The sequence below is a fragment of the Chaetodon trifascialis genome, chromosome 11, assembly GCF_039877785.1.
Source record: "Chaetodon trifascialis isolate fChaTrf1 chromosome 11, fChaTrf1.hap1, whole genome shotgun sequence".
NCBI classification, from domain to species: Eukaryota; Metazoa; Chordata; class Actinopteri; order Chaetodontiformes; family Chaetodontidae; genus Chaetodon; species Chaetodon trifascialis.
Window position 1 is genome coordinate 17,171,204 of NC_092066.1, and position 22,790 is coordinate 17,193,993.

Consider the following 22,790-nt stretch of genomic DNA (forward strand, 5'->3'; position numbering starts at 1 on the left):
AGCAGCCCGTCCACACTCTGCCGGGGATTCTGACGAAAGAGTTTGTACGTTTAGAAAAAGGACAAGAAAAGGAAGTGAGTGAGGGTGATAAACTGATTTCTCGTGCGATTTCATCACGACAGTTTTGCGAAACAGCTGTAAAAAGAAACCTTCTGAAAACTGTAGAGAGTATGCAGTTTCATTTTGTCCATAATGCAGCAGAACACACTGGGGCAGCTTATATACATCAGTGTGAAGGTCCCCCTGTCTGGAATTCATCAAATATAGATGCCTCCCAACAGCTGGCCATCAAGTATTCACACATCACAACCAAAAACATGTGACATTCTATAGAAACCTGAAATATTCAAATAGATCTGTAAAAAGAGGAAGCCTCTGTGCCCCTGACTTTCAGGTTTATATAGATTCTCAAAGTTCAGTGTTGACTCTTCAAACACAGAGCTGGTTTTCCTCCGTCCATTACTACATGCAAATAAGCTATTTTGTTTATAAAAGCAGATCTAATTTAGTCTCCGTTCTCTCACACGTACGAGGGCTCCACCATCACTCTGAGCTCAGTTGTGTCTCTGTGGGCAGTGGGACAGCGCTGGTGCCAGACTGGGGGTCGGTCGAGTCTTATCATCAAACGGGATGTGACATGGCGGCTGTGTGGCTGGCTGCCGGAGCCCCTTTGTGTCACACACTGACAGCTGACTGATGCACATCCTCAGTGACAATACAACCAACCCAAAATGGATTAAACTCTTTTAATCGGAGGCTTACACCCCGAGAATGATGCCAGTTCACTGATGCAAATGAAGCAGAAATGTTCCCACACTTTTCCAGTGTATTTTCAGGATGTCAAGTTTTTTTCTGCTACACTCCAACAATTAAATATCTTAGGAAATCCCAGTACAACCATAAATTGTACATTTAAATTGTGCAGAATTAACAAAAGAGAAACATTACATGTGGATTAGTGAGCTTCAGCAGTGCAGATATGTTTCTTTTTTGCTTTTGGACAGATGTAGGAAAACTGTTTTTACCTGCTTAAAGTCTCTGTGCTCAACAGCAGCAAGCTGTTCATCCTGCTGCCGTCTGACAAGCGATACCGAAGTATCCACTGATGTACCACTAGACTACAAAGCAGCTTCTTTTCTCAGTTCATCCTCCACCTAAATGAATGACATGACGCTGACATTGCATACTTACTGGGTGTATAGATATGTGTATAGAAGTATGGATGCAGTTTCATATTTTTTGTTTTTCACTTCATTCTATCCATCCATTTTCTATACCGCCTATCCCTTTCAGGGTTGTGGGGGGGCTGGAGCCTATCCCAGCTGTCAACGGGCGACAGGCGGGGTACACCCTGGACCGGTCGCCAGTCGATCGCAGGCAACACACAAGACAAACAACCATTCACACTCGCACCTAATGAGCATGTTTTTGGTCTGTGGGAGGAAGCCAGAGTGCCCGGAGAGAACCCACGCATGCACGGGAAGAACATGCAAACTTCACACAGAAAGGCCCGACCCGGGGATCAAACCAGCAACCGTCTTGCTGTGAGGCACACACACTACCTGCTGTGCCACCATGTATATGTGTTCTGTGTTTGTGAAGCATGAAAGCAACTTAGGTTTCACAACCCAGTGTTGTAAAATGACAATAAATGAACCTTGATACCTTAATAACAGGACATCTACCAAATTTTAACATGGTGAGGTTGGGGCAGCAAAATGTCTGACATACTTCAGCTTTCTACTTCAAACACTAGGGCTTCATATTAAAACTCAATACTTTTTTGTTCACCAAAACAGTCAAATACCAAAATATCTGATCAAATTTGCTGGTTTTCCTTTTCCCATAGATTTAAAATGTCATTTTGAATTATTTTATTCAGATAAAGTTCTTGAAGGATTGTTTGTTTTTAGACAACTGAAGCTCAGGTGTCACATTCGCAGTATTAGAGCTAATGCTCAAGCAGCTTTGACCTTCACTGTTATCTTCAGAATCGTTCTGCAGTAAAGACGTGAAAACTAGTTTGAGTCAACAGTCACACATGACACTGAAGGAAGCGTGGGGGTCAACTAACCACTGACCACAAGCCTCAGTCAGACCAAAGCTGCTCCAGGCACAGACAGTCATAAAATGGTAACTAGGATACCCACTCCCACTCATTCTGAATAAAGGTTCAGTTTAACAAGGGAAAGGTCAAAAGTGGTGAGCTGCAGCTTAGTGAATGTGGAAAGCTGCGGGAGGAGATAGCAATGACCTTTTATCAATGTCACCCATTAATGGTTGTTTTGTGCTGAGTCAAACTGCACCGTCCGTCCTGGGCCAACTCGTCAACTCCATGAAGCCCATGAAAACCTGACTGAAGGAGAGTTTGACCAGTTTGCTCTGTGGATGCTCTCATTCATCTCTGCTTCTTCTCTGAAGTAGCAGTTGGCCTCTGGATTGTGGAGCGTTGTGAATTTTTCATTTCATCTTACATGACTGCCTTCAAAATGGAAAAACTGTGTATGCATAGCAGAGACCAGAGCTGGGTTAACTGGTGGTGCAGGTTGCAACTGTACAGTGAAAAAACAAGGATAGACTTGTGGATTATATTCCCAGGAAATCGACATCAAAATCATTGTTAGCTCTCTTGGGTGTGTGGGCAGTCAGATAAGGATTGCACAACTGCTTGGTGACCAGTATAGAAAGGCATTTGTCACTTGAAGAAAGCTTTCAGGGGGTTGAATGCAGACAATCTATATTGTACACTTGCCTGACAAGCAGGATAAACACATCAGAGACAGTTAAGTACACGTTTCAAACCAAAATAGATGATTTAGTAGGAATTATTGCAGTAGATGGAGCATGATGAGTTTAGCTAGTGAGTACAGAATAAACAGGGAATCAAACTCATGCCTGAACCTGATGTGGTTCTGCTCTGTTGCATTTATTCAGCAAAGCAGCACGACCCACTGAACCAACATCCTGATCTTCCAATGAGCAAACAAGGATCTTGCTCCTTTAATCACGACATTATCACTTTGTAGTGCAGTGCATCACCCATATGGTAGCCTAAATAAGCGCTGTTAGCTTGTGTATAATGCTGTGGTTAACTCGTGAGGCAGGCAGCCCGTTAACCCCCAACAGCTCTAGTGTGTGTGCACCAGTGTGGTTATGATCTACCTGAAATAAGCCCCGCACACACGCCTCACTCTAGTATCTAGCTTTCATTTGAGTTGTTTGTGCAAACCATGCAAATCATTTCTGTAGTCAAACTTCTTCACACTTCTTCCAAATCAGCTGGCAGTCGGACGTCTTTGTTGTTGGAAGATGTATTCAAATCCTTTACAATGTAAAAATATTTCATTCCAAGTCCTGCAGTCTCCATTTAACTTATAAGAATAGCTCAACATTTTGGGAATATGCTTAAAAGTTAAATAAGAAGACTGATACCACTTTCAAACCTGTTAGATATGAGGCCTCACTCGGTTAGCTTAGCACAAATACTGGAAGTGGGGAAACAGCTAACCTGCTAGCACCTCTAAAGCTCAGTAATTAATATGCTGTATCTTGTTTATCTAAAGTGTAAACAAACTCAAGTTTTAATTACAAATGTAATTACATTTTTTGGGTGGAAAAGCTGCGATAAACCCACTCTACACTGCCGGCTCAGCAGTAAACAGCACACAGACTAAGTTAGGATCTAGCTGGTTAGCATAGTGGAACATTTAGCTGATGGAAAGCCAGATGTTTCCCTCAGGAGTTGGTAGAGACCAAAAACAGAGCTAAAAGAGACTCACAGTCAAAAGTAGTCAAAATTTTTTTAAAATAAGTGCAGGATATATAGAGGAACGATGCAGTCCCAGCTAGGAAACGGGAAGCCATTTTTTTCAGAGCTGCGCTGACTCACATCATCATCGATGGACCACTGGACATTTTCTGAGGGTAAATATCAATTGTAAATATCAATAAATCGTTGCTTTTACACAATATACCAAGCAATAAACATAAAAAGTGATGCATACGAGCATGTTTTGAGACATTGTCCAGTAATGTGAGACTGTTTTACCTCCAGCCTCGTCCTTGTAATGGAGGCTGTTATTGTTGTGTGATGGTTAAGAGTCTTCCTGGAAACCTGCAGTAATATATGTGAGGACTAAGATGTATCGTTTCAGAACTTTAAAGGTGACTTCAAAGTGAATGTAATGTAATGTCTGGCATCCTGCCAAGCGTTTAAGTGCGTTCATTTGGACTGAGGGCTGAAAACTGAACATCTCAGTAAGACACTGCACACATTGACTGAGACATTTTATGCGCACATTTGAATATAAGACTCCTAAATGTGAACGTGGTCATTTTGCTTATTAGGAAAGTGGCACTGCAATTATTTTTGCACTCATTTTCTGCACTTCTACACATACTATTTTGAACACTGCTGAATTTGTGTATTTGTTGTAGTTCTTTTTTCAAATGATCGGTGCACCATTTTGTATGGAGCAGTGCAAAGTCACTGAGTCTCATTTAAAGCATAATGCTTTAAATCAGACTGGAGAGGTGTGAACACTTCTATTTTATCTCCAGGAAGGCCTAGTCAGAGGGAAAGTGGGTTACAACACAGCAATCATCAGCCTCAAGTCTCATGGGCCGCTTCCACACAGAAGTGAGAACAGCTATTTTTTGCGTAAAAATACATAAATGCTTATACGATGCAGACTGCTGTGGAGACATATTGTATTCAGGAAGTTCTATGGAGGAACTTGAGCCGAGCTACATGGCACGCAATGCACCGCTGATTGAACCACATCCTCTCCAGTGAACAGCAAAAGACAGAGAGCAAAGAGACAGAGACGGTCCTAAGACTTCACTGTAATACTGTAGAGCTACATGTCCACTCAGCACGCCCCACTGCATGAGAGTGTAGGACACACAGGATGGTTTGATGACAGGAATGATTGCAGTCTCCATTGGTAACACACACACACACACACACACACACACACACACACACACACACACACACACACACACACACACACACACACACACACACACACACACACACACACACACACACAAGAGAAAACATCAGGTAACTCGTGAGGCCTGTGGTGAGGAAATGTAAATATGAACAGTGCCCCTCACATGTAGGCAGGAAATCACTCTGTGACATTTACAGCCTTCAGTCAGCCATCTGATGGTCTGCCTGCCAAACCAAACACTTTCTCTGATCTGCAACAAATGATTACACATCAGGGCTGGACTGGTGATTGGAATAAGCAGCCATTATTTTGATATTTTTTTATTATGATGGGATTTAAGAAGTGAAGCAGGCTCTGATCTTGAGAGAGCATAGGCTGATTATGAGACAAGGGGCCCCTGAGCAGAGACACATAAAAAAAACCCATCCCTCCTACTTAGCAGCACAGCTGAATGGGGGAAAGTATGCTGGAAAATATCAACAAAAATACTCAATATTAAAGGAATAGTTTGGGAATAATGCTTGTTTTCTGTGTTGCTGAGGGTTAGAGAAACTGGAGCCAGGAGAGGATGAGGATGAAGAGCTCCTATGATAGTGGCTTGCAGTGTATGTACAAGCAGTGTACTTCTGGAGGCAAAGAGCCAGAGAAGAGGGGCCAAGTGTGAATGTTGTTGCTACATATGTAGCAATTCCTGCACATATCTTTAAAGATTTCAAGCAAAACAGGTTTACTTCCTTACATCTTTAAACCTTGTGAACTCAGAGTCATACCAGCACTTAATCTGATGGGTAAAAAGAGCCTAAAGGAATAAAACTCATCCTAAAACTCAGTAGAGTGCAAAAATTTCTGCTGTTCTTGTTATGTAAGCCTACATGAGTGTGCCAAATCCAATTTAACCAGCTTGAGTCTGTACTAGATTCAGCATGACCCCCTTCCCGGTCCTGAGCCAAACATTCCTCTTCTGGGGAGCACACTGCCAGTTGTTCTGGTAACACGACCCCTCACTCACCAACAGCATGGGAACATCCAAACAGATGTTTGTGAAAGCAGGACTTTACATTTCTCTGGAGAGAAACTACCAATCACAGTGGTGGGCAAGCAAAACGCACAATAAGGAAGGAAAATACTTACTGTGTATATATAAAAACATCTTTTATTCACTTAGCTTATTAAAATTGTGTAAAAAAATATAGATAATGTTTAGGAAAAGACACAACTTGAAATGCACATGCTACAAATCACATCACAGTAGATCCTTTACAGACTTGGAAGTAGTGGTCATCTGAAGAGATCATTTCCCCGCAGCTTGATTTCAATGAGACACACCAAAGGGACACACTTAATGAGGGACGGACATGAATGAAGGATCATGTTTCATGTACTCTGACACACAAAAATGTCACCAATTTACACAACTCTGCTCCTCTCTGATGTCTCCTCGGCAACGCAGCGTCACGTCTCCTTGACGTCCCTCTAAAAGTGGAAACGGAAACATCATCAGTGTTGCACCAGGACTACCATCTCTACAAGAACCCCTGAGCTACTGCATGGTCCATACTGATCTCTGCGCTAAAGGCTCTGCAGTCAGCTGCTCAACTTAGAAGTTAGTTTGAACATCGGTGGAGTTAAGTTGGGGAAAAAAAGATGATGTGTATTTTTGTGCATCAATCAACACTTGAATCCGAATGTGATGACAGTTGTGGGGTCGTTTTCTTATGTGTTCAGTGTTAAACCGAATGTTTAATAGATAGTTATAGAGAATACTTGAAACCATGTTTTCACCTGATATAATAACATCTTACAGAGCCCTGGAGTGGCCATAGAGAGAAAAAAATGTATATCAAGGCCACGTTTTGCTATGTTTAGCACTCAAAAAGCTATTGCGTGCATAAAAGATCAAATTTGTTCCCACGTTTCAGTTAATTTGTGCCTGCAAGATAAGTGTGTATACAGAGATCCAGCACATGTTCACTGAGAGGCTGCTGAACGTGGTTCTGTGATCCCCTTTCAGGATCAATCCAGACATTTAAATGGATCGGTATCGGCTAAACTAAACCTAGTCAAAATCCAATCTGTATGTTACTGTGTTTTGTCCGCCTCAGCTGTCCAGTGTTGCAGTGCTGAACTGCTTTACCACAGCCGGACACTGCGAGCACTTCACTGCATGTGCGAGTGAATATGAAAGCGTGAAAAATAATTCAGTCACACCGGTGACTGACTCTGTTCTGAGATGGTGGATGCTATTTAGCTCCCGCATGCTTTGTTCAGTTTGTGCCAACAGAGTGACATTAACAGGGAAATTATTATTAGTAGTAGTATTTAAAGCACTGGGACATGAAGTCCATGAAATGTTAAAAGCAGACAGAATGGAACCAAATTAGAGGCTGAACCACCATTATAGTGAAAGTGTTCAGCTCAAGCACATAAAAACAAATGTACTTTTTAAGGCATTGGATCCTCAATCATTAAAATAAATGCAGATTAGCTTCCTGTCGATCGACTTACTGATTAACTTTTACTGTATCTATCAGAAGGAGTGGGGTTGTTACCTGGCTGCGTCCGGTCTCTGATATTCCCGTGGAGCTCCATAAAGAAGGGTCCTCCTGCATGGCTAGCGTCTGATTAACAAACCTCAGCATCCCTGTGAGTGAACTCATATCCACCTGGTCCTCCTCCTGACCCACCAGAGTGCACACAGACTCCCTCCTCGACTCACTCGTTTGCTTGTCGTCCACCTCCTGCATCGAGGTAGCTTCCATGTGGAGGTTTATGTCACCTTGCCTGTCCGCCATGTATGTGAGGGGGTTGAAGGAGAGGTCAGAGGTTGCTGTGGTCTCCACGGCGCTGAGGCCCTGCCAGCTGTGGTCCACCACTTCCAGGAGAGAGGAGACGGAGGAGGAGGAGGAGTCGCAAGCCTGCTTGCTCAGGGGCTCCCTCAGTTTGGCCTTTAGGCTCAGAGGGAGATGCAGAGAGGAGTCCATACTGCTGCTCTGCAGCCAGTCACACATGCTGTGGCTCTCAGTTTGGTCACACAGATGAGGGGCTGAGGTAGGCTGAAGGTGTGTGTGAGCAGGGGATAATGAGCATGTTTGTGTGTGTGTTGGGGAGAAAAGGTGAGTCGAGTGAGCGTGGTTTGAGACAGCTGTCTGAGGTTTTCTGGGTGAGGAAGGAGGGGAGTACTGTGGAGAGTGTGTGAACTGGTGCAGAGCAGGGAGGGAGAGTGTGTGATTGTACAGATGCTGCCGGTCCGCAGCTCGCTCCAGACTGGAGATCCTGGTTTGGAGACGGGTCACCTCAGACTCCTGCACGGAGATCAGGACACAAGCTTTGACACAAATATTAAGAAGAAACTCAGCAACACACTTCCATGATGCAACTTTCATTACACTCACACTTCTGAAGAACTCTACCTTGATGAGCAGGGACTCGTTGGAAGTCTCCATGGACTTCTCAGAGGCCTGGAGCTGAGTCTGGAGCTCAGCGGCCTGGGCTCTGGCTTGGTTTAACTGGGCGCTGAGCTGTTCCAGCTGGGCGTGGAGGTGGCTGTTCTGGGCTCTGGTCTGCTCATACAGAATCCTGCTTTGCTCCAGCTGGGCTTTACTCTGAAGGAGCTGCGTCTGAGTCTGGTCTCTCTGAGTCTGGAGGTGACTTACTTGTTTCTGGGTGCAATCCAGCTCAGTCTTAGTTTGGTCCAGCTGGGCTTTGGCCTGCTTGAGCTGGTTCTGGCTCTGCTGAAGTTTAATGGCGAGCTGCTCCTGGGAGGAGCGCATGGTGGAGGAGATCTGCTCGGAGACTTTGAGGAGCTGGCCTCGAGTTTGCTGCAGGGACTCCAGCTGGCAGGGGAGGGAAAAGAGACAGATGAGACAACTTTGGATTTTAAATGCTGATGTGCAGCTCGGTATGTTGCTCTGATATATGATCCACCTCCTTTTGATGTTACCAGGTAAACCCACAGGTTGTAGCAGGATGCACCATCAAAAATATCAGCAGGAATTAAGACATTATCAGCAGCGTGTGGGAGAGATGAGGTATTCAGAAGATTTAATAAAATAAGGAACTCACACAGTGTTGGTGTATGGGAAAAAAAAAGAGGAAAGGAAATTAGACAGAAACAGACACAAAGAGGGAAAGACAGCGATGAGCAGAGAGGCTGATCCAAGACCAAAAACCACAAGACCTTTACGTGACGCAGACAAACAGAAAACATACTGACTGATGGGAATTCTGCAGAACAACAACTCCTGTGATAACATTCACCGTCTCTAATAACAAGCTTAACACAATGGTCAGAAATTGGATATACAGCTGTGGCGGGTCTGATAGAACAGCTGAAACCTGCACTGCAGCATCACAGCTTCCCTCTTGTCAAATCAAAAATAAATCTACTTTACAGAGTTCAAACTGAAGTTCGACTTGTTTAACTGTTTTAATAGATGCACTGAATGCATTAGATGGAGATCATGACAGCGGTGTTGAAGCCTAAGAGTACCTCCTTGCTGTGCTGCTCCCTCTCCAGCTCCAGCTCCAGCTCTAAAGAGGCAACCGTGCTCTGCAGCCCGGCCTCCAACTGCAGCCAGCGTGCCTCCTTCAGTGCCAGCTCCTCCTCCACGCGGCACAGCCGGACCTCCTGCAAGCAAACAAACAAACAAACAAACACACACACACACACAAAAATTATTTAATCTCAACAAGTCTTTCAGTCTTTTATTTACCCTCAACACCAAAGAATTCTGCCAATGGAGTGAAGTGCTTCCTGCTCCTTCTAATGAAGTCTAACTTATCCCACATACTTTTACACACACAGTTTTAACATGAAATAATAAGTAAGTGTGCTCTGACTTCACCTCGTCCTGGGCGTGCAGCTTGGCAGCGTCCAGCTCTCTGGTCAAAGCCTCACACTGCTGTCGAGTTTCTTCAAGCTCTTGCAGTGAAGTCTGAAGTTTCTGTTGATAGACGCCGAGCTGCTGCGACTCCTAACAGCATGAACACAGACACACACGCAGAGATATCAGCACACGGCTTGAACATCTACACTGCAACACTTAAGTTTGGTGTCACAATTTGCCAGACTGGGTTTAAAAGTGAGTTTTCAAAACTGCCTTCATGACACCAGATAATGACTTCTAGTAGATTCCAGCAGTATGAAAATTAGATGGCAAACTAATATGTATTTCACTATATGTGCAAAATACAGAATCAGCCCATCAAAGAATGAAGACTTGTTCAGTCAAAAGAGAGAATCAAAATTTTTCTTTGCATCATTTAAGAAAAGTGACAATTTATAAGATATGTAAAACACTACAATATCTCTCCAGCTCTTTGAATTTTATCTAATTTAATAAATTTCTTATTAAATATAAATACAATCTAAAATGGAACTTAAATGTAAGTTCATTCAGAATTTAATTGAATGCAATCTTAAATAGAATTTAATTTTATTCATTTTTGAAAGTATTTATTGGATAATTAATTGACATTTCAATAATAAATATAATATGACATTTAATATTCAATTAACTTAATTTTATTTCAAATGTATTGATATAAATTTCACTTAAATTCCATTTTAGTGTAATTTCAGCTTTTTTCATTTCATCTAATTTCATCAAATCTAATCCAATCAGTATTGACTGGATTATATCACAGACACAGACTGGTAACGTGTCAACCAATCACTGTGCACATAGTGAGTAAATGAATTCATGAAACATGATGTCATCTTTCTCTCCTCTCAGTCACAGCAGCTTTGAGAAAAGCTCTGAGGAGAAACTGCTGCGGTCACAGTAAAACAAGACACTGAACACAAATAAAATAAACAGACTGGACGATGAGGTCATAAAGCAGTGTGGACAGGGGGAGATGGAGTGAAAGATGGAGGGCAATGGGAAAGCAGGAGACATGTCTCTTTTTACTGTGTGTGTTGTCAAGAGTAATATTTGAATATAATGTCTGTTTGAGAAAGTCTGCATAACAAACATCATGATGGACATTATGAAGCATTAAAGATGTTTTACTTTTACTTTATAGAAAAATATTTTTGATCGTTTATTTCATTCATTTACCAACAGAAATCATGAAAAGCCATTTTGCAGCCCGACACTGCGCAGTGTAAAATGAATGACAGAACTTCATCCTGTTGATTGTTGTTTCCTCAGTGGCTCTTCTTGAAAAGTCTATGAAGGCCAGTTTCTCACATGTTTTGCCCTCTTACTCTGTGGCTGCTCCTGACCTTCATGTTTCTGTCTGCCAGCTCCCGCTGCGCGTCCCTCAGCTCGCTCTCCCGGGCTTCCAGGCTCTGCTGCACAGACTCCACCTTCCTCTCCATCTCCTGCTTGTGCTCTCTGATGGCCACCTCCAGCTGGCCCAGCTGAGGGCGACGAGGACGGCCGGGGAAAGAAAGAGAGAACATTAAGAACACAAAAAAATGCAGAAAGCGACAGCGGCAAAACATATTCTGCAAATGAAATGAAATATACTGAAAAATGTGTGTTTGTGTGCGTGCTGTACCAGATTTGCTCTCTGTTGGAGCTCCCCCTGTCTTTCCTTCAGTGCATTGTCCATGTCTAAGACCTCGTGAGTTCTCTCCTCCAACTCCCTCTGCGTCTCGCTGCGTTGAAGCCACACACACACACACACCAACACACACACACACACTTTTATTGAACAGATGAACAGATATACCTATTAATTCAACAAAAACGCTGAGTAACTTTAGGAAACCAGACCAGAGTGTGTTCTGAATAGCAGCTCTAACTGTGTGCGATTCTTTCAGGGAACACGATTCGCTGACTTTTACAGGAGTTTATTGTTGAACGTTTTTAGGCTGACCTTTGATCTGAGCACTTACAACGTGCCTGTGGGTGTAACTCATTTTGGTGCCTGTTTGTGTGTGACCAGGCTCATGACCGTAGCCTAGAGCTGTTACTAAAACGGCTATGTTCTTCTTTAAAGGGCGTTTACTGTGTCAAGCATGTAATGTCTGTGCTCACACACTAATAGGGGTGGATGGAGTGACAAAGAGTTAATGAACTGAAACATGCAGCATCCTTTTTTTTTTGTTTTTCCCCATTTTACACAGAAAATGGTTCAATCATTCATGAGGGTGTCCACTTTGGGGGAGTGCTTGATGTACAAATGCTGCACACAGTGTGTTAAACAACATATGTGATTCAAAGTAACACAGATTTGTGGCAGTGGCATGTTTTAAATAGAAAATATCACATCACAAATCAGAGCATACACGTAAAACAGGCACAAGAAATGACATGACACAAGATCCACCTTGAATAATAACTTAAAAATAATGATCAGAAATTCAGCTTTTTACAACAGTAAAAGATTTCCTCAGCACAAATGTACACAAAGTCATTATTTCATCTGAGAGCAAAGATTAGCCATGACATTATCTAGAAGACACACAGTCCGAGTGAGAGATGTTTAGTGTGACCCTGGAACAGGCTCCATAACTCTGTGTGTGTGTGTGTGTGTGTGTGTGTGTGTGTGTGTGTGTGTGTGTGTGTCTGTGTGTGTGTGTGTGTGTGTCTGTGTCTGTGATACACTGTGGATACTGTCTCAAGCACAGCTGAGTCCAATACAGCAGAGGATTTTATCTGAGCAGCAGCACATGGACGTTGTCTCCATCTGGAGTTTGTCCCTTGTCCCTGTGTGCAGAAGGATATTTTACATGAGGGCGTGTCCTCACCTAAGTTGGTCAGTCAGTTTGTCCACTGAGGTTTGCCGTTCATCTGCAATGGTTTGGGTTCTCTGCAGAACATCTCTGAGTTCCTGTAGTTGCTCCAGAGTGTCAGCCAACTCTCCCCGCACCGCCTGAAGCTGTCCCTCCAGGATCTGGACCCGCTGGACACAGTTGAGCCTGTTGGCCTCACAGCGATGGAGCGTCTCCTCCAGATCCACAACTGGGATGGGCAAGACGGTAAGGAAAACAAAAAGTTAAAGGAAAGAGAGCAAGTGATGGATGTGTGGTAACGGCGTAAATCATCTCTTCACTGCAAAAAAGAAGTAAAAGAACACAAACTGTGCGACATACCCATGTCAGTCTTGCTGTCGAGCTGGCTCTTCATGTGTTTCAGACTTTCCTCCAAACGGCTGATCTGAGACGTCTTGATGGCGACGCCCCTCTTCAGACGCTGCAGCTCCAGCTCTTTAGACAGCAGCTCCCCTTGATACTTTGTCATCTCTGATGTCAGATGGCTGCAGAAGGCACACAGAGAAAAACACAAAACAATAAACAGTACATTTGTACAGCAATTAAAAGTCTTACACGAACCAATCAAATAGGCTTTTAGACAATGTGCTGCAATAAAGAGAACAGAAAAAAGCAATGTTACGCCAAAAACACACTGTGGACACATCATATTGTTTGGGGGCAAGAACATGTCTATTTCCTCACCTCAATGTAAGCAGGGATCCCATTGTGGACTTCGAGAGAAAGAAATTCTTCCAGAGCTGTTAGAGTAGGTAAACTGAGCTATGCAAATGTGCCTTTTGATGGCATATTCAAACAACCAACAAGCTTTTGCTTTGGAGCTTTTTAAAATGTCACAAAATGAAACTAAGCAGCTGGTCTGCAGAATAAAAGGATTCTGAACACATCACACTGCTATCTCCCACTCTCGTATGAGCAAGATCCCCATTTATATACACATATCCATGGGCGACAGGGGGTGGGGAGAGAAGGGCTGCTTCATGCCTACAGAAAAATGGGATGTGGTCTAATCACAAGACTCTTACAGACTTGATTGTCTTTGCTGCAGGTCAAGAAGAACAGCATGCTTCTTGACGTGTTGTGTCAGAAAATAGTCATGAATAAAAGCCCCATACAAAATGCATTACATATGTGCAACTGTGCATTACTACAAGTTAGAGGAAAATATTGCATTGCTATCAAGAAAGTGTGAACTAATGTGATCTCAAAATATTTGGCACTCAGTGTTGTGTCTTAAAATGGTGAAAAGTAAATAACTGTGGTCCCAAAACATAAAAACTCCCAAAGTCAACTCATAATGAAAAGATTCTGTGCCCTAACTCTGGTTTCCTTTGCTCCTCAGTTTAACATGAGTGTCCCTGTGTGGACAGGTGTTCTTACCTGACAGACTGGGAGAGTTGCGTGTTCTGCTGGTTCATCTCCTGCAGGTCCTTGTCTTTCTCCCGGGCATCCTGCTCTCTGTTCCTTACCTCGTCCTGCAGAGAGGCCCGGGCTCGTTCCAGCTGCTGCTCCAGACTGGACACCTGCAGAAGACACAACATAAACATCCATCTTCATATTCCTCCTAAATGTAAACAAACAGGACACATATTTAATTTTTCTGACAGACTACAATAAAACAATGAAACGAGAGTTCTCGACAGCGCATCCCTACAGGCAGCCTGCTCAGTCCGTCTTGTACAGAGAGGCTGTACGTTGCTGTCCCTGTATGGCTCCTCTACTCAATGGAGACCATTGTGCTGTTTGTTGTGGGGGACAGAAAGTACAACCGGCTGCTAAAATGTGCTGAATTATAAAACAAATCACAAGTACATTCAGCTCTTTCCCCGAAGCAGTGAGGCAGATTTACTGCAAGTTTGTGAGATGTGCAGGGTGTATCAGTCGGTTCATCTTCTGCTCTTTATGCTCTTCTGCTTGCTAATGCAGTGCTATTGCTAATCAGAAGCTACTCCCCAATTTATGACACATAAAAAGTGAGACTGATTTTCTTGGCAGAATAAAATGCAGAAATGGTTTATAGTGAAGCTGCGACGCAACATTAAGAATGAGTAAAGTCCATCACAGAGGATGGATGGAAGATGGACTGTGTTATAAAAACAGATGAATATCCTCCTGATATGGTTCTCCTGCTACCCTGTAAACACAGCTTACTGGAAGCCACATCACACACATATGTTAGATGTGGGCTCTGACTATAAACCCTAAAAAAAAAACAGATACTGACAGACCAAACACAAATGAACTTAAATCAGTGCAACAGCAAACGTATGCCTGACTGTAACTGAGCTAAAAGAGAGAAGCAGAAGGGCTTTGATTTCAAGCACCGATAAATTGGACTCTAATTTTTTTAGAAATAATCACTTTATGAAGCAATTCTAAAAATATTTCAAAGTTTCTATTGCCACATAAACCCAGTAAGCCTGACTCTCACTATTATGAGACCCTTTAATGCTAGAAAGAGACCATTGACAAAGTTTGTCCAGAAGCTGCTCGAAAGCTGAGCAAACCATTAGCAAACAGAAAGGTACGTATCAGACTTATTGGAAGAAAGTGAAAACTGATTAAGCCAAAATTGAGAGTGAGCCTAAACTCAGACAAACCCTCATAGATGATGAAGGGGAGTGTTTCCCTGCTGCTCAACACTGTGAGTTAAATTGAGACAGAGAGAACCATTGATGCAAAGGACAGAGAAGACACAACAGCCAAATTAAGCAGAAACTGCCCCAAGGCCTCGAATTCACCACGAGGAAATTAAATTTGTGGTAACTGTTTAACTAAAAATGTGTTTGGAAATATTGTGTGCACCACTGAAGCATGACACAAACAGCCTTAAGGTGACACCTGCATTATGACCAAATCAAGCCTTCCAGCAGGAAAGTGCCACAGTGCTGGATTTTGTGTGAATGCAACCAAAGCACATGCTTCATCCTGTGAGTTGCCCAAAGGATGACACCTGGAAATGTCCCACACACAGCAACATCAGAAAATAAGAAAATACAGAGGGCAGGGTCTGACCAGACGCATGCAGCGCCTGCTGGGTCATGAGTGATGACTGACTGATGTTTATACATCGTTTTTTAGAAAAATCTTACATAATATACCTTTAGAGAGCTTTAGTATCTCAATTTATACTGTGCTTATGTGGTGTATTTTCCTAAATAAATGTATTAATGGTACAATTACCACAAGTTAATTACTAACTAATACACACAGAAAGTGGAATAAACAGCCATCAGTAGGAACCCAGAGTATATTATTCTCTGGGATGCCTCTGTGAATGAATCTGACTCTTCGAGTAATCACTCAAACACACATCACATGACCGCATGTATCTTTAGTAATAAATACTCTTAGAGGAGATGTGTTCTTTTGCCCTGGCAACAAATACTGCTGCATTTGCCAATAAAGCTCCTTTGAATTGAACTGGTGCAGTTTATTGCTGCAGTTCGTTTGTGCGCTAAAATACAAATACTCACTTGGTGTTGTATATATTTTCAGATGTCTGACGTCTCTAACTTACCCGTGTCTGCAGCTGGCTCTGACTCTCCTCCAGTTCAGAGATGTGAGCAGTACTTTCGGTCAGCATGGTCTGCTGCTGCTGGAGGGAAAGCTGCAGCTGCAGGTTCTGCTCGTTGGAGCTCTGACAAACCAGACTGGCACTGCAGAGCTTCTCCTGCAGAGATGACACCTGAGGAGGGAGGAACAGGGGAGGAGATGAGCTGAGAAGAGCGCCTCTCGCCCAACTTTTCCTGCAAGCTGAGACAGCCTCACTGTGTGTAACGCTGTACCTTGTCATTCTTCTTCTGCAGCTCACTCTCACAGTTCTTCTGCACCTCCTCCATCTGCTGCAGGCATGAGTTCAGCTCCGCTCTGCACGCCGACAGAGACGACTCCAGTTCACACACCTGATATACAAGCACAAGTCACGGATGGTGCAGACTAATGGTTATGATGAAATTCCTGAATTCTGACAGATGTTTTTGTCCAGGTAAATCTCGTTTATTTGTGTTTCTCTATGGTAACCAGGTCCTTGTACAAACCTTTGTGGCAGACTGAGCCACTTGTTCCTTGAAACTCTGCAGCAACTCCTCGCTGTGTCTTACTTCAACCTGTGTCTGCTGAAATTAAATCAAAAATCAAATAGTCAGTATATACCTGGGTTAAATTATAGTTGTTGTACCTTTTCGGTCTGAAATGCTTCCTGTGCTTTACTCAGTGAGGGTAATAAGATACACTAATATAGTCCTTCATACTGCAAGAAGTGTCCTGACCTGTGTGAGTTGGTCCACAGAGCTCTGCAGCTCAACAGCTGCTTTCTGAGCCTCGTCTCGCTCTGTGCGGAGCAAGCTCAGCTCCTGCTCCATCTCCAACATCTGAGACTGAGCCTCCTGCAGAGACAACTGCAACTGCAGAAGAAAGGAACAACTGTTACTTACTACAGGTAATATCACTTTTGCCATTTTAAACATACATCACAGTTGACAGCACTGGGCACAAAATCTCTCCAGCTTCTTCTACAGCAATTTCTAGGTGCAAATAGACTTTAACAATACTGGACATGAAGTACATTATAGCTGAGGAAACAATGATTGGTTGAATAGAATTGAAATGAACTGTAACATGGAGGTGTGGTAGAATTTGACTGTGGATGTTCAGTGGACAGAACGTGAACAAGATGAAGATGAAGTAGTAGATCACCATTTCCATTCTGTGCTGTTGCTCTGTGAGTTGCTGAGATTGAGATTTTTTACACTTCTCCAGAGACTGCTGGTACTCTCTTTGCTTTTTGCTCATCAGTGACTGGTAATGCTGAATGGTGCTGTTTTTCTCCTGCAATTAGTAAAAAGAAAACAAAAAATGAAAAAGGACTCTGTAAGTAATTTGTGCCTTTGCAGGCAACAGTTAGTAAACAGAGGACAATGTTCAGAATGTACATATAAATTATGAGCCATGTCCAAAGCAGTTGTGAATCATGACCTCGCCGCTCTTCATGTCAGTGGCTTGATGCCATCAGGAAACAAATAAGAAACATGACAAAAAGATAAAAAACCAAAAGAGAGCGTCTGTGTGTGTTGTACCAGCAGCTGATTCTCCAGCTCAGTGTTGGTCAGTGCAGCCTGACTGTAGGCCGAGGTTTTCTCCTGTAACTGTTTCTCCAGAGAAGCCACACGGGCACTTTTTCTTTTCAACTGAAGGGAAACAGGGATTTTAAAAAGCCCAAACAGCTTGTAAGTGCATCAGTCTGTAAGAATCAATAAAGCCTCAAGCTTGGTAAAAAAAAATATTCATACAGGAGCAAGAACCTTTACAAAAATTACAACATATATCTTCACCTTTGATGGCTGAGAAACATACACTTGAACATGAAACTGCTATATAAATTATCAATGCTCTGTAAACAAAAAGAAAATCTGATTTTGATTTGTGCAGCTTGATCCAAACAGTACAACAGCTCAGTGCAAAGAAGGAATGTTAATCTACTTCAAGCAGAAAATCAGGATATGTGCAAAAGTTAAAACAAAACAGACAAAGACAGAGAGACTTAAGAAAGGGAATGATGGAGGAGAAGATCTGATCAGTGACCTCTTTCTCTGTGTCAGTGGCTTGGCTGACTTTGTCTAGGAGCTCCGTGTGGAGGCTCTGGTAGTGGGAGGCTCTCTGGGCCATGGAGCTCTGCAGGGAGGAGATCTCCTCCTGGGCTCTGCTAAGATGCTCCTGAAGCCGCTCCACCAGGCTGTTCTGTTTGCTCCGCTCAGCCTCCATCGACTGCAGCACTCGCAGCAGCTGCTGGTAGCCTTCGCCTTAAGGCAAGGAGGACGATTGAGCAACAGGTAAAGAGAGGGCAAGAATACCTCTATTATATATCAAACAAGAGCAAACATGAACATCTCTGCAAATAGGCACAGATAACACAGGCTGTAATGAAGTGCACAGTTTGTCAGCACACCTGGCTTTAGCTTCAGTAGGTGTGCAGTTCCTGAATAGTCCACAAGGGGCAACATGCAGGGCCTGACACACAGTGACGACGAGGCACCCTGAAATTAAAAAAATTAAATATGACAACAGTAAACAAGTCATCCCCTATGCATGATGAGTGATAAATATAGTAACTTGTTTTGGAAAGTAGACTGATGATGTAACAATCCCCTGGGTAAAGACATGGTGGGAGACTTGACAAAACTGTGGGAACACAAACAGCAGCATGATTGTGTGTGTGTATATTCCTCTCCACCTCTCGTAGATGGAGCAGGGCCAGTATGGCCTCCAGGCTGGCGAGCTCCGCCTGGCTCTGCTGAGCCTCGCTGTGGCTCTGGGTGAGCCTCAGCTCCTGGCTCTGGGTCAGAGTTCGCAGGTCTTCCAGCTCCTTGCGCAGAGAGGCCAGCTCCCTGCACTCTGCTGCCCGCTCCATAAGCTGCCGTTCCAGATGTAAGGCCTTTCGTCCAGCCTCCTCCAGCGGACCCTGGAGACCAGCAGCTGCACACTTGGCCTGGCTCACCTCCTCCTTTAGTTGGCTGGGTGGCAGACGAGGGGGGAGATCAGAGATAAAATGTGTTAACCAGCAGATCAAAGCTTTTTCTTCTGAAAAATCTGATGGAAAATGATAAATAAGAATCCTCCAATTTATTTCTGTTTCTACATACAAATATGAAGAAATCATGGCCAGAAAACATGGAATGAGACAAACTCAGACACTTACCGAATTGTTTGGCTCTGTTCAGCCTTTTCTCTCTCCAGCACAGTGCACTTCATTTCCAACTCTTCTTTTTCTCTGTCACACTCAATAAGACTCTCCTTGAGTTTGCTCTCACTCTCCATCACCTTAAAAACACAAATTACACATTTTTGGCATCAACATGTAACTAAAAAGGAGCTATAGAAAATGGATATACATATACTCAAATAATGAAATTACATAATGTAATTACATCTACCCTGGAAAGTTTAATGGAAATGGTAGTCTTATAGTCTTTGAAGGCTTCTTTGAGTTTCTCTGCATTTTGAAGTGCTTGATTTCTTTGTTGCTCAGCCCTGTAAGAGATGAGGTAGAACATTAGTACTCAAACAATAGCTCCATCATGTTGTAAAAGTAAATTAGACATAAAATATCTATTTATGTTTCAACTTGAGTCAATCCCTTCATTTGGTTAAATTAAAAATATTTAAACATGACAGGTAATAAATGCAATTATACGACAAAAGACACTGTTGGTGAATTTCAGTTTCAGTTTCTCAAAATGTTAGTACAGTTTACAACTGTACTGTTATTAAATGAAATCAAGAGAGGAAGTCAAACCCAGATAAAGACATCACCGTTTGCCCAGTGCTGTTTTAGTGTCCAGCTCATCTCTGAGTCTGCTCAGCTCCTCAGTGAGAGTCGCCACCACAATGTCACTGTGAGCTGCTGCTTCCCGGCTACACTCTGCCCTCAGCTCTGCTGCCCTGGCAAACAGACAATGACAAGTTGTTAGGATATTAACACTAGGTTAAATAGAAGTTAGTGTAAGTTTAAAGCAAAAAAAGGTCAAAGGCAAATCACTAAAAACCCCAAACAAGCCTTCCCCTGTAGGAGCACTGAAAGAGAAATAGCAGCAAAGGTTTACTAATGTACCCCATAGCACAGAACATCTTCACACCAATTTAGTATCAAATTTATATACTATTTATCCACAAATCCTGACATCTGCAGAGGCATAAGTTCAGGTCATGAGGTTACTTTAGTTCTTCGGCTTGAGCCTCCAGGTCTGCTTGAAGCTGATGAATCTGCTCACTCATGACTGTCACATTGCTCTTAACGCCAACCTTAGGGCCTCTGAGGTCAACCTAAAAATTGAAAAAACAGCATATGCATCCAGTGCAGTTTCTCCCAGTTTATATCAAATATCTTAAGTTTCTATTATCATTTTATTGTTGTGAGAAAATCTCTAATGCCCCAAGTCTCAACAAAACACTGAAATAAGCACTTAATTCACATTATACTCATTTGCAGCACACAAAGATGAGGCACAAGATACAGTACTTAAAGATTACAGCACCTTTGTTCACACACATCACCTGTGTAGGGATGTCATACCTGAGACTTGAAGGTGGACAATTCATACTGCATAGCATCACTGATGAGCTGCTCATCCTGCATGGTCAGACGGGCGTTCTCCTGACGCACACAGCCCGCCTTCCTCCTTGAAGAAACAGCTTCCATCTCTACTGACCTAGCCTTGACTGAGGCTGACTGAATATGACAGTGGGACACGTGTGGACAAGGGGTGTGCATTTGCAGTGGGGGGTGTAGTCTGTTATTTACATTTCAGCTATGATGGTACCCTGGCTCAAATACAAATAACAGTCTGTAGCATGAGACAAACACAGCGAGCAAACCTGACTGGCTGTCCCTTAACTTTTTTTACGCAAGAGGACACACATTTTTGTTGCTCACCATAGAGTTGGAGGAGGGTGGGCTAACACTACCATCAACAACACGTCTCTCAGCCGCTCCACTGAGAGGCTTCTCCTGACAAAGCAGCCTGAGTGGGATGGAGAAACATCAGGTACTTGCAGGTCATGTAAGGTCAGGTGATCGGGTCTCTTCTGCTCACTCTCAACAATGTCATCATGTCCTTGTGACTGACTGTAGAAGGTGGACATAAGAAAGTTAATGAAGAAGAAATCAGGAAAGGAGGATGAAGGGTCAAATACAGCATTCAACTGACTTTGTGTAATGTCTTCAACTGGTGGCTGCAGGTTAACTCTGCAGTAACTGTTATGAGGATTGCTGTTGTAGCTATCAACAGCTGGTGGAGACTGCGTATTATCATGCATATCATGCAATTAACGTTAGATCACCTCAGCTTCTGTCCCACTCTGCACTCTGATATCCGTCAGTCGAAGTAGATTCCTTAAACTGACCACATCTTCGACCAATGTCCTCTCGTTCTCAAACATTAAACTTATGATGACAAACTTAACCTACGTGTTAACTTCAGCAATTTGTCTTGATTTGCTGACGTTAGCTTTAAGTTGCTCAACCAGCATTTCCAACATGTGTGGATGTTTGGACAGAAACAGAACACGGAACTAAGTTAACTCATCGCTATACCGTTACCTTTTAAACTCTGACTACAGCACAGCACTGCAAACTAGCTAGCATGGTTACGCTCGCTACATGTAAACAAAGATGCTCGCTGTATCAACAGGTGGCTAGCTAGTTAACGTTAACATTATCGTTGTTTTTAGAGCAAACGCTACCAAACGACCGGGCAGACAACGTTTACGTTTTGAATGAAATATCAATTTTGTCGTCTCGCGCAATGAAAGCATAAAAACATATATTTTGAACTTCTAATTGTACAAAACTTCCCTACTTATCCAGTGTGGACCTAGTAAAAGACATGGTGGCAGTCCAATTTGTAATTTTAGTCTCCACCCACATCCTAACAACGCGTGTTATGATTGGATAAGATAAAGCGGTCTGTGACGTGATTGGCAGAGAGGGTTGTCATGGCAGTGGCCGCGAACACAGGCGCGTGAACTGAAACTGTCAAAAGTGTGTTAGCTTTGACTGAGGAGGCTGATGTTGCTGAGATGAAGCAGCAACTACAGGCAGCAATTAAAGACAGAAGAGGCAACACAACAGTTCAAAATATCAGCTTTTATTTATCATTTAACTAAACAAGTTCAGAAGTAAGACGTCAACCTATATAATCATGTATAAAAAATGTAATAAGAAGAATCTCAAGAGACAAAGCAGATGGTACATGTATGTTCTTTGGCTACAGAAGCCTGCTGGAAGCCAGTGGTGGCAACATGTGGGCTGAGACACTGGCCGAACAGAGGAGAGGAGCTTCAAATGCACGGACTACATCTGCACAACGAAGAGGTATCAATGTCAAAAAGGTCTGTCCATTTCAACAAAAACAAACATCTCAAAAAAAGAGACAGCCATACTAACTGAATATTTACCTCTTGCAATGACATACAGCATATTAGTTTTCCAGTGATTGTTTTCTGACTCAGTCTAAACAAGCGAGTGTAGCAGTAGAAATAGACCACAAATTATTTTTCTCATAGAAAAAAAAAGCATACATGCATACATATTGTCAAAAGTAATGTGA

General features: G+C 42.9%; 1 protein-coding gene across 1 annotated transcript; it reads right to left on the reverse strand.

Moving 5' to 3' along the window:
- Positions 1-6,142: 6,142 nt before the first annotated feature.
- ccdc18 (coiled-coil domain containing 18) lies at positions 6,143-21,590 on the reverse strand. Its single transcript, XM_070974085.1, is given in 27 exon segments — positions 6,143-6,431; positions 7,508-8,260; positions 8,369-8,791; positions 9,448-9,585; positions 9,803-9,931; positions 11,188-11,325; positions 11,466-11,565; positions 12,661-12,874; positions 13,006-13,169; positions 14,065-14,207; positions 16,205-16,372; positions 16,473-16,589; positions 16,725-16,802; positions 16,956-17,090; positions 17,383-17,514; positions 17,763-17,873; positions 18,268-18,485; positions 18,632-18,719; positions 18,917-19,196; positions 19,382-19,503; positions 19,617-19,713; positions 19,996-20,124; positions 20,399-20,505; positions 20,756-20,911; positions 21,116-21,198; positions 21,201-21,307; positions 21,586-21,590. Coding segments are annotated over 27 exon segments (4,356 nt in total). The 3' UTR covers positions 6,143-6,410.
- Between the last annotated feature and the right edge of the window lie 1,200 nt (positions 21,591-22,790).